The 12,921-nt window shown below is 32.6% G+C and overlaps 2 protein-coding genes across 2 annotated transcripts; both read right to left on the bottom strand.

Annotated features, from left to right (window-relative positions):
* Nucleotides 1-5,133: 5,133 nt before the first annotated feature.
* Nucleotides 5,134-9,838, bottom strand: LOC107953397 (glycoprotein 3-alpha-L-fucosyltransferase A). The gene is made up of 7 exons (XM_016888704.2): nt 9,171-9,838; nt 8,431-8,591; nt 7,706-7,947; nt 6,987-7,091; nt 6,309-6,465; nt 5,902-6,129; nt 5,134-5,649 (listed from the first exon to the last, which is right to left on the bottom strand). The coding sequence occupies exons 1-7, from the start codon at nt 9,570-9,572 to the stop codon at nt 5,394-5,396; spliced, it is 1,551 nt and encodes a 516-aa protein (XP_016744193.1). The 5' UTR covers nt 9,573-9,838; the 3' UTR covers nt 5,134-5,393.
* A 1,311-nt stretch (nt 9,839-11,149) lies between these two features.
* Nucleotides 11,150-11,938, bottom strand: LOC107955934 (uncharacterized). Its single transcript, XM_016891713.1, has one exon. It carries the CDS (start codon nt 11,936-11,938, stop codon nt 11,150-11,152), a length of 789 nt encoding a protein of 262 aa, XP_016747202.1.
* Nucleotides 11,939-12,921: the final 983 nt, after the last annotated feature.

The raw sequence follows: 12,921 nt of genomic DNA, 5'->3' as shown, positions 1-12,921 counted from the left end.
ACTACAAAATCAATCGCTAAATTAAAGTTAAGTTTTTATTTTTGTCACCCGACTAACACATGTTACAATATAATCACCCACATTATGGGGTGATAACATTTTGATCACTCGTCTATTAACGGTTGTTATCTCTTAACAAAATGATAACGTGGCACGTTACCTCAAAGGTTGATATTTAATTTAGCCTTTGAACTGTAGAAATTTTTGAAAATTTGTAATTTATATTTTAAAATTAACAAAACATTTATTTTTAAAATATATACAATAACAAAGAGAAAAAAGCAACCTAAATATAGAAGTAGCTAATTATAATCACAAGAAATTGGATGAAGATAGGTCATTAAGATCTTCTTCCAGTGACAAGATTATTTCATCAAGGCTTGACAGCTCACTTCCATCATCATTATAGCTGAAGCTTGAGCATTGCCCTCATGCTCTTCAACTTTACATACAACCCACTTATTATAATACTATTAACAAAAAAGAAAAAAAAAGGAGAAATTCTACCTTAATTAGAAATATGGTTATTGTACTCTTATCTCAGTTTGGATACGTGGCAACATAAGAAGCAGCTTAGAAGGCATTTATAGATGACTCTTTGTCTTATTTTATTAGTAATGGCCGTCCAATTGGTCATGAATCGTGTTATTCGTTCATAACCAGCCACCCATATATTTCTATTGGAACATTTTAATTAATTAATCAAAAGTTATATATATTGGTTATTTATCATAAGTCATATCATTTGATTTTTGATAAATAATTAAGCATAAAAAATATTATTTGAATAATTATTTCTCTTTTAAAGATGTGATTATTCAGAAAAGATATGTATTAAAAGTTATGTCTCTACGAAGAGACATGATAATTCCTATAAATAAAAGTGGGATTTTATTTGGAAAACATACCAAAAAATTCTCAAAAGTTTTTTCTATCTTTCCTCCATCTTCTACTATTTTTAGATTGTTCTATAAAAAATTACTTTATAGAAATTGATTTTTTTTTTGTTATACTCTACCCAATGCTTAGTGAACTATTTTTAATTAGTGCAAAATGTAAATAGTCATCAGGCTTCTTGTATCATTAATGTTCATTTGCTTAAAACTCATTTGCACACCGAGTATAGGTGGGGGCGAATAGAACCTTGAAGATATTGGCTTGATACATGCCTTAGAGCCTTGTTTTATTGCTTCATTTTTTTTGTTTTAGTTGTTGTTCGTGTTTCATTCATGTGTTTGAGATTTTTCTCACTGAAATTCTGTATTAACAACCTCATACCACCCATAAGAAAGGTCACTCGTTTTCAGCAACCTACCACGAATTGTCCATAGGGACCGCTGAAAGGCCATTGAGGCATAACAACCTTGTACTATCTCAAAAAAGGGAATATCACATCAGAACCACACAGTACTATACTTGATGACAACTAACATATAACGAACACACCACCTGGCTGACCACACGAGCGATCACTATCCTTATTGCCAGTGACATGGTACTACCAGACGAGGGGACCTCCCCCTATATATACCCTAACACACAAAGAGCAAATGGTCTTCTTCTCCCTAAGATGCTCTACTAGAGAACCTATACCCACTCTCCAAATCTTCCAAAGTCCTCTCCCCTTCTTTACTTAGCCTTTACCTCCGACTTTTCTCCTGTCATGGGTGAACCGGCCTCTTGTCACGACTATCATTTCTTCATTCTCTCCTCATCATTGAACACCATTAATGTTCAATGATAAACATCCTAACTACTATATAAACAAATTATGATCTACAAAATCTAATTGAACCATGAGGAAGTGCAGGGCCACAATCACGAAACCTCCACCAAGCTTCAAGGTGTGCTATGAGATTAACTTCCTTGATCACCGCTTTTTTTTTTTGGCTCCACAAATAGAAACCTTTTTTTTTTAAAAAAAACTTAGAATAATGTAATAGGGACAAAACTTAAAATTATTCATTAATTTTGATTCAATGTGTAATTTGATACATAAATTTTAATTTGCTGCAATTATAAACATGAAATTTTGATTGTGGTTCAAATGTATACATGAAACTTTAATTTTGATTCAACCATGCACATTTAAATAAATAAATAAATAAATAAATACATCAATTTATTTTTATATTGGATAAATATAATTATATGTGCATGTAATATATAAACATAAAATGATGTATAAATAATAATCAAAATACATGTATAAAATTACATATTAAACTAAAATTCATATATAATTTTAAAATTTATCCATAACGTAATATGATTACACTTTTCAAGCAACTTTTAATTTTGTATTTATAAATGAAATATATCTACTTGATTACTCGAGCGAATAAAGAAAGCGAAGTATATATATACACTTTTAAAATATATATAATCGCGAGAAAAAGGCTAAAATCTTCCAACATTCTTGGAAGTCTAATGTTTTTTAAAATGTTTCTTCCGTATAGCGTTAAACTTTTTTTTCATTCATTTTGAAGTAATTCAACAAATAATATAAGTTTAGAAATTAACAGAGACAAAAATTTAAATAGAATGCTAATATATATATATTTTAAGTTTAAGGGCTAAATAAGTTATTATTCTAAAAAGACTTATATTTTTATCCATACATTTATATAGATAAGAATATTTCACATTAATGAAAGGAAAAATATTTGGTACAATGTTAATGTCTTCAAACTGCACAAACAGGATTAGGGGTTGACAAGTGTCTTATAAGAGTATAATAAAATATTAAAAAATACATGTCAATTTTTTAATGCTGCTTGTAAAATAAAAATAATACACTGCCAATGTACTACCCTTAAAAAAAACTATCAACTCCCGTATTTTCACACAATAAATATTAAGTTATATAATTTTTTTTTAAAAAGGGATAAATATTTATTTTCATTTTTTTTCTTTAGTATTGTTAGAACATTAAGTATCTAGGCCTTAACATCTTACACATACCTTTTTAAGAATTAATTAAAAAAAACAAGCTATGGGACATTTTTTTTTTAAATTAGCTTCTAATATGACATACGTTGTTATTTGTAATTGTAAGTATTTAATATTTAATTAATTTTTTAAATATTATATTTTAATTGCAATAATTAATATAAAATAATTTTTATATTGTAAATAATTGTAAATATTATATTTTAATTGCAATAATTAATATAAAATAATTTTATTTGTAATTGTAAGTAATTAAGGCATGAAATCTCAATCTCGAAAATTTCTCCCCACTTTCAAACTTCCCAAATTTTCTATCCTCACATGGGTTACGCCTAGTCATCCTCTCCACCAACATCCAAGGGCCAATCTCGCCTGTTTCAGTCGTCGTACCAGTAACCGAGTGGCAAGTTCCAGTCATCGGGACTGTCTTTCTTGGTGAACCCACTGCTATTAAACCATGCAGACAAACTTCCTTAGAATGGCCATACCGCCCACACAAGAAGCACACCACTGGTAGGCTTTCATACTCGATACACTAAAGGTCCCATTTATTAGAACTTGTGAAAGCAATCGTTTTTCCAAATTAACATAAACTGCCATGCGCACATATCATCCTCTCGTTTCACTGTTCGTATTGAAATCCAATTTGGTCACCTTCCCAATCATTCTCTCAAATTTCCACAAAACCTCCTTTTTGTAGAGATAGCTAGAGAGCCTTGGAAATCTAATCCTGGCCAGAACAGTACTAGGATAAGGATGCGCTGGATTAAAATCAATTGTCCAAGGTTGCACTGTTAGATACTGCTTGAAGATAAGCCAAGTTACCTGTGATAAAACCATCTCATAATCATCAGAATTTTGGAACTTGGCTAAGAAATAGCCATTTTCAATGTCCATCAATTGAAAAGGTTGAGACGGTCTCCATAGTTCATAAACCTTATTCTGTAGAGCCGCAAAGCCGATATTCCTCCCAAACAACTTAAGAACCACAGAAGTGGACATGTCCTTGACTAAGAGTTTGTGGACCCTATCCGAGAATTCAATAGCAGGGATACCTTCAAGTAGGGAAAATTTCCCATTAGTAAAGCCAACTTCACTCACCCCTTTTGATTTAATGGGACCTTTCCCCAAAACCAAATCTTTCCAAGACAAAGTTGGTGCCAACGTTAAATCAACAACCATCTCAACATCCGGATTAGACTCCAAATACTTGAAGCAAACCTTCTTAGTGCTTGGATTACCAGGGAGATTATCCCCTTCCCCATTGCTATCACAGAGAGAATCCATCCCTACTGAAATGGTGAAAAGCCCTTAATTTTAATATTAAAGGATAATATTTTGAATTTTTAAAGCAATTTGTATTTAAATAATATAATTTTTTTTTTGAAAGTGTTTATCTATGTAACAAACTTGATCATTCTCTTGAAAATTTTAATTATTCTTTTAAAATTTATGCTAAAGTGTAGTGTATACAATTTCTATCATATCAACACAAAAATTAAGATAAAGAACCTGAAATTTACTATTTTTGCTAACATTAAAATCAATAGCTGTTATGGCTAAAAATCATAGATTACGAGTTTATTTAACTACAACATAAATGCTTCCTTTAAATAAAGAAGTAATTTAAAGACCCTTTTAGTATATTGCCCCACCCCCCAAAAAAACAAACTTTCAACAACTTAGGTAACCGTATCCATGGTGCTCAATGTCTTTTCCTTTTATACGTTTTAAAGACATTGTAATTTTTTTAGAGTTAAAAGATATTATATTTATATATTTAATATATAGATTATATTTACATAATTAAAAAGAATATAAGCTGCAGATTATTTGTAAATTAAATAATGTTTTGTACTTATATCCTACTTAAATATTTTTATATCATAATTATATTTTAAAATTATATATACCTATATATATATATGTATATACTTTAAAAATTAAATACACGTTCCGATCTAACATTCCCTCATCCTAAATCCAAGAAACATTAAACTTCTCACATAGACAAGATAGATTACAGCACAAACCAGCCCAAAAGCCCAATTAACTATACAACCAGGAAAACACACACACACAAAGAGCCTTATGAAACCCGAGCCCAGTGATTCATACTAGGTACAACAGAGAGATTCTCCAGTAACAACTTATACACACTGATTCTTGAACATATCGATATTAAAACTAAATTATCCAATCTTTTTATTAATGCTTTGAAGAATTCTGAAGCTAAATCCCAAAGGGTCAGATGCAAAGTGAGCTAAAACTAACAGAGCCATCAGTAAAATTATAACCATCCCCATCAATGATACATATATATGATATTCTTAACACCTGCATGAGGTTGCCTTGATCTTTCAGGAACTATTTTCAGCAAACAGCACTGAGATGGGGAATTTGTCACCTATTCGTAAAGTTGAAATAATGTGACCTTCAATCTAGACAAATATGACTTCAAACTTTGGACAAGGGTTGTTTTCAATGTGGCTCCTGAGGTCAGCATCCCCTTTGAACTTGAAGGTATATAAAGCCTGTCTTTGTGTCAAGCCAACAGGATATACTCTGTATACCTTCAGTTCATCCCCCCCTCGTATGCTTTTGGGCCTCTCCTGCTTCCAAATTGGCACGTGTTTCAGAGACTTAAACTTCTTAAGCACTGCAGCCTCCAAGGCCTCGAGAGTCAAATTGCTAGACCTGCTCATCAATGTCAGAAATAAGGATCTTCCCCCAGTTTTGAAATTGAAGGAACAAGTGAATTAACTTCCACCAACCTATCGACACGTTGACAAATTGGCTCATGCTTAAGAATGCAACACTTACATGGTTTCAACTACTTTTTCCATTGATTGTTATGTTTAAAGAATGTCAAATCAAGTCCAGATAAAAAAAGGATTAATAAAAACGAGTTGTAACAATGTACTAGTAGCAAAAGAGTAAGGCAGCTACCTCAAGAAAATAGAATCCATCTTAAACCTTCCTCGCTCTCTTACATATGTATGATACACGGTTTCTGAACCTCTGGTACACTTGCAGGGGCGTTTCTTGAAGTCGGAGCTCTTTTCTTCTTTCTCTTGGATGACGGTTGCCAAGTGAATGCACAACCGACATGATGAATGAACAGCAGCCATATCCACGAGGGCCTTGAAAGAATCAGATGGTCCTTCGTACTTCCACCTGATTCATGTATATCACATTGTCAACAAGATTTTAAATTATGAACCCAAAATAGATCTCAAACCATCAAAAAATCTCATAAAAAGGGGAGAGGGGTCTGTTTAATTATTGAACAATAAGAAACAGGTTTCTGGTATATTAGCAATTTAGCATATTTGATTCGTGGGATTGAACAACACCTTAGTGATTGATTATAAGCATTGGGGTTTTCCGCGAGGTACTTCATTTTCTTTGCAATTGATGGAACATCCTCCAGTTCCTTGATATGTAAATATGAACTGGGAGACGGTGCAAAGTCTTCAATATTTGGAGCACCAACAACAACAGGTATGGTTCCTACAAAAGTTAATATCGTTAAAATTCAGGTCTAATTATTAAAATCATTAGAATTTTTCTGATAAATTTACTGGCCTGACATTTCATCACTTGGTAGCCATGTAGAAAAAATATAATGAAGCTGAATTTAACAAAAACATAATAACGATGGTAACAATTGGACTTGCATTTTTAAACCCGAAAATTAGATGGATTAAATTTCTTGAAATAATAAGTAGGGACTAAATTCAAAATGCACAAACAGTAGAGGGACTTTGAGCACATTTTAACCTTCTCAAAACTCTCCAAGAAATTAGTTATAATAGTTTTTCAATTTTTGGCAAAATTCATTTGCTGATTTTATTAGAAAACCAGAACAACTTCCCCATGGAGTCATTTAGGTTCGTACAAGAGATTTCGGCACAATTGAGTTTTGTAGCATCAATCAAAAGGAACAAATGAACCGGGAACAAATATTTCTGTCTATCAAATCCTTTGTCCTAAAATAATGTTTAAACTATGAGTTGAAGTAATGTTCATACCTGCAACAAGAGACTGGAGAAACTTTTCAGTGACATAATCCTCCTCATTGGAGTTCTCAAAAGCCAAGCTAAACTTATAGCGTTTCAGAGTTTCAACTTTGTCAACTGCAAAATTTACATGAAATATATCTGTAAGCTACTTTACATGATGCACATTTTGAGGAAAACAATTCGTCCCAAACAGTCTTTTGCTAAAATGGCCCATATCCTTTTTATACCGACGAAATAACATGCTGAAATTGATAGCTGGAGCAACTAACATGTATAGCTATGGATACTGTCTAGTATGTATAATGTATGCATATTACTAATGATAATAGAGATAGAGGGAGAAAAAAGTTCAAGTGAAACCAGAATGACTGAGCAGAAATGCTGAGTTGGCTAGAGTTGTATCACTTGGGGAGGTAAAAAAACTAGATCTCTCACTATTTTCGAGAAACCATTATCATTATAAGAGTAGAGCACCGTGAAATTCCAGGTTGATTTACCCGAGTAAGAAATATAAAAAGCTCCACCTCAGGTATAGAGAATTGAAAACCTCAGAAATGCAGGAAATATTTAAGTAATAGAAAACATAGACATCAATAACTTGTAGTTTACATATAGGAAGTACCACAAATTAGAAAACTACAACATTTAACGGTTTAATATCAGAGTGCATTTCAGTATATAATTACTTTAAATATCAAAAAGCCTAACAAAACAAAAACTCGTCTCACCGTTTCCATCGCGATTTCTATGGCAACTACCATAAGAATCTATCTTGATATTTGCCTTTTCAAGCCCAACAAGTGCTTCCAAACGAAAGTTGCGGGCACCACAATTAGAAATGAAAGCAGCTGCATAGGCCTTCTCAGTCTTTGGCATCACTGGTGCCATGATATCATACTCGGCCCATGAAAAATATCCAACAGGAACATCCGATGAAAGGCTAGTTGTCATTACAATATCGTAACCCCTCCTAATTCAAAAGGAAAAGGAAAAATAAAAACTGTTAGCATTACAGAAACTTCCCCATTAACCAGAATCCACTTTAAGCATAGCTCTGCAGGACACTTATTCAGTGAAACAACTGGCACACATACAACAGTTTAAGGGGCAATAGTCGAGTTCATTTATGTCAAACATTTCCAGAATAGAAGCCAGCTTAATTACAAAAAAGATGCTAATGGAGTTACTGAATGCTTTTAGATAAAATCTCACAAACAGTTAACAATTATATAAACATATTAGAAGTACATGCTAAATATCATGGAAAACATAAGGACACATGTAGCTACGTCTATGAGCTTAGATTCTGGGAAATACAGGCAAAAGCTTGCTAAAGAGAATATTGGGAAGAAATAAAGTGCTTAATGAGCAGAAAAGAAGCCCCACAACATTCATGGCAAAATCCTTGTTAGTTTCAAATGCAACCAAGTCATTACAGATAGTGCTTACCCACCGTCGTGCCTGGGCAAGATTATTCTCTGAATAGTACGAAGCCGATTCCATCGAGCGCAGCACACTAGCTACTCCAGATTGTTGAGGCAAACCAAAGACAGCATCAGGTTTCTTACTGGGATCAAACCCAAACTTACAACTCACAGCACAAGTTTCCCACTCCTACATTACCATGAAGAGGAAGTTAGCAATACGCAAGGAAACATTTATTAAACCTAAAACCACTTAGCCAGATCAACTAAACTCCCCAGAGTCATCAAGGAAAGTTCAACTTCTACATAACACCAAAGCCACGAATATCAATATGCAAAATGATAAGAACATTTTAGAGTGAACTAGCATCAGTCAGTAACATTTTTTAACTCCTAATGTTATATATAACAAAAAATAGAGGAGAGATAAAATAAACTTATATATGTTCCTTTGACCACCTTAAAAAATTCTACAGAGAGATGATCTTCCCTTAAAAGCTATAATACATATTGTTAATACATTTCCTATGATTCTGCCAAATTGTGCAAATAACAGTGTAAGAATAACAATTTCATAGACAAATCGATTTGAAAAAAAATCAGAATCTTAAAAGCTAAAGGTTCCAATTTGAAATAGATAAGTGCAGTTTCAATACGCTAAATTATCTAACGACCTTGCAAAGACCAAAAAAAGACAATTGATCTTCCTATCATTTTACCTCAAAAAAGAAAGGGAAAAAGGAAGAAGAAGAAGAAATGGTGAAGAAACCTGGTCAGCACCAGAAATCCAGATGGGATCCTTGGCAAAATCCCTTGAATAAATCACGCCATCTTCTCTTTCAAGCCAATCCTCACAGCTCTCTTTAAACAAGTTCTGATCGCCACCCAATGTTTCAATATCGACCTTTTCAACGCCAGCAACCTCTGCTCCATCAGAAGAGTGGTATTTATAGAACATCTCAGGCCATGAATCGAAAAAGGCAGCATTTTTGGCCATGTCAAGACGACCCAAAAACGCAATTTCAGCTATGACTACAAGGGCCACAACTAAAGGCATCAAATTGGAACATTTTGTCTTGTTGGAAACTGATGTGGAAGATGGCAAACTATCAGATAAGGGTAACCCATGTTCTTGGGTTCTTGGTCCTCTTAGATTTGAGATAATACCCATCAATAAAAAAAATAGAGACCTCGTCTGTGTCTCGCTCTCTCGATCTAGCTCTCTACTAAGGGGACAAAAAAAAAACAAATCGAGGGAGGTAGTAAACCTCTTCCGCTTTAAAATGTTTAAGACGTTAGTGAAATTAAACTTGAACCAAGAAGAATTTTCTTTTCCTCTTTTTCTGTTCTTTTGGATTTTATATGTCTATGTCTGAAGCAGAACTTGTCCTAAGAAAAAAACATGAAAAATGTTAGGATTATTTTCTTCAAAAGTCCCTACACTATTATCACCTAAACTTCACAACGAGTATTAACGAGTCCTCAAAGTCAATGGTCTGTTTAAGCTAAATTAAGCAAATTAAATTGTAAATACGTGTACTTAAATTTAAATGTAATGGTTTAAAATAAATAATATTAATAAAATCTAGGGAAATTATCTTTTTAATATTTCATATCTAAATTAAGTAAATTTTAAGCTAATATTTAATAAAAGATATTGAGTGTTCAATTCCAACGCCGCCTCTGAGCAACTAGACCAACCCCCGCTGACCTTTTGAAGTCTTTGGATTAATTCACTTTAATATTATATATTTAAAGCATCTTCTATCGATTCCTTTTCTTAATTTTTTTTCCTCTCAATTTCTTTATATCTATTTTCTTTCTGGAACAAAGCAACAAAATAATTATTGTTTTACTCACTTGCATTAACATGCGCTAACATTTTAGTCATTGGGTTGTTAATTGTCGTTAACGGTATAACGGTAAGCTAACGTGGCACGTTAAATCATCATTTTAAATAAAAAAATTTAGGTTAAATTATATAATTGGTCCCTATATTTTTTTTCGTTCTGAGCAATTTAATCTTTTTATTTTGTGTTCTTTTAATTTTTTTCTTTACTTTCCATTTAATAAAACTAGTCCTTATACTTTTATTTTTTTGAACAACTTTTTTATTTCTTTATTTTCCTTTTCTTCTTCCCCATTAGTTTTAACAAATAGAAAACATAGTAAAACTACATTAAAAGAGATGGAGGAGGAAAGAAAATAGGGAGAGAAATAGAAGGGGATGAAAAAAAAAAGAAAATTAAAAGAACATAAAAGAAAAATTAAATTGCTCAAAACGAAAAAATATGACCAATTGTATAATTTAACCTTAAATATTATGATTTAACGTGTCACGTCAGCTTACCGTCACATTGTTAACGGAAATTAACGGTTCATTAATTAAAACGTTATAACATGTTAACATAAGTGACTAAAACGTAATATTGCAAACATAAATAACTAAAATATAACTTAAAGTAAATAAAAGTGACTATTTTGATAATTCACCACAACGACCCACCAGTCATAACTACCTTTCGGGAAATAAAATCACTATCTACAGAACTGAAACAAACATTAAACATAAAAGGAGAAAAAAAAAAAACAGAGATCTTTCCTTTTAGTTGTAAAGCATGAAATGGAAAGCCTCCCTTCCTCCTTTTAGTGCATGAAATCATAAGAAAACGAATCGAGATCTTTCCTTGGTCTGAAATAATCGGAGTCCAAAGGTCATAAATCCTTCAATTTCAGAAACTCAAACATTCAGTCATTCGAGTTCAACCACCATCGGTCCCGTTCTGCCGCTCTTTCCACACTCGTCGGAGCAGCTTCTACCCAATACATAGAAGATGCATGCGACTGCCTTTCCTCAGCCAATACATGAGCAGCGTTGTTTGCACAGCGAGGTACGAAACTAAAGTTGATACTCTCAAAACTCCGAATCCTTGCTTTAACTTCTTTCACTGGAGCACTGATACACGATTTGTCATCCACAGGTGTCCTCATTTTCTTTATGACAATCAATGAGTCACTTTCCACGATAATCTTTCTAAAACCCAAGTCTTCCGCAAAGGTTATAGATTGTAGATATGCACGAGCTACCGCCATTGTGGAGTCCATTATATACTCATTTAGGTGCGTACATGCTGCCGTGATTAATCCTTCCGCATTCCTTACTATAACACCGGAAACCGATCTGTTCGTATCTTGTTGAAAAGAAGCATCAAAATTGAGTTTCAAGACGTCACCAACAGGCGGTTCCCATTTCTTGTCTACTGAGAAATGCATAGTAGATGTAGCATTTTCCAATCTGTCAATTTCAGTAATGTATGCCTTAATGAAAGATATGACCCCATGTGCATTTTTACCTGCACCTTCATGGTAGATACTGCTTCGGTTGAACCACAATGCCCAAAAGGCAATAGCTATCACGTTACATCTGGATTGACTAAAATTAACAAAAAGCTTGGCCAACCATGTTTTCCAATTCTGTTCATTAATGGTTGTGGAGAAATCCACACGCACCTCATGCAGGACTTGTTGAGTAACCATGTTTTCCAATTCTATTTAAGTGATATGGTTTGGAGCATAAAATATAAACTATGTATTTTTCCCTCACAAATATCAACTAGGGTAAACTATAATTTTTTTTATCACTTAGGTTAAAAAATTATATTTTAGTAACTAATGTTATTGAAATTTAATATTGTGGCCTTTCCTAAATCATTAATGGTACTCTTTTCCTATTAGTATAATAACAATTTTAGTTCTCCAATGTTTACAGATTCTATTAATTTAGTTTTAATTTTAAAAAATTCAGTAAATTTAACCCTCAACTTTACACATTCTTTCAATTTAGTTTTTCTTCTTCAAAATTCAAATTTTAAAAAGCTTTAAAAAATAAAAATATCTATTTAAAGGTTCATTTTTGCCTAAAAATACATAAGATTTTATAAAAATATCTATACTCGTGATACAAATATCGATACCTCTGCAAAGGTATCGATAAAACATTTTGAACCAAAGCAGAGAGCTAGAATGGCATCAATACTTTAGTATCGATACCTAACATATGAATACCGATACTTGCTTGCCTAATATTGATACTTACACTAAATTTCGAAATTTTTCAAAATGATCCTTATTTCTCGAATATTTTTTTTCTATTATTTATTAAAATGTTTAATAGTTATGTTTTCATTTTTAAAGGTTGAATGTGGTAGTCATTGCTCTTATTTGTTATTGTGTATGTATCTGTATAAGTTCTGGTAGTTATTGTAGCATTTTGTAGCTTGGGTCTTGCGACCAGACCGAGTGAGGGGTGTTACAACCTTCTTTACTACGTTGGCCTCTGCTTGCATCCTTTCTGCATGTCTTTGATTAAACTCAATGTTAGAGTTCAACTAATCAATTATCCTTTGCTTAATGTTCGAGAGGATGAATTTGGTGCCTGTAGTAGTGGGCACATATTTAGATTGAGTATCTTCCTCCTTTCCTGTGTTATCAGACTTAGAATCGTAAGGTTCTTTTGCTAG

The sequence above is a fragment of the Gossypium hirsutum genome, chromosome D12 (assembly GCF_007990345.1).
Source record: "Gossypium hirsutum isolate 1008001.06 chromosome D12, Gossypium_hirsutum_v2.1, whole genome shotgun sequence".
Lineage (NCBI taxonomy): Eukaryota > Viridiplantae > Streptophyta > Magnoliopsida > Malvales > Malvaceae > Gossypium > Gossypium hirsutum.
Note: the sequence above shows the minus strand (reverse complement) of the source record. Positions and strands in the feature narration are given on the sequence as shown.

Bases quoted from the DNA above. Each gene is read 5' to 3' on its own strand.
- LOC107953397 (XM_016888704.2), bottom strand. From the start codon at position 9,572: ATGGGTATTATCTCAAATCTAAGAGGACCAAGAACCCAAGAACATGGG. The intron at 7,948-8,430 runs GTGGGTAAGCAC...CTTTTGAATTAG, and splicing joins AATCTTGCCCAGGCACGACG to GAGGGGTTACGATATTGTAA. The intron at 7,092-7,705 runs GTGAGACGAGTT...TAAATTTTGCAG, and splicing joins TAGAAATCGCGATGGAAACG to TTGACAAAGTTGAAACTCTG.
- LOC107955934 (XM_016891713.1), bottom strand. From the start codon at position 11,938: ATGGTTACTCAACAAGTCCTGCATGAGGTGCGTGTGGATTTCTCCACA.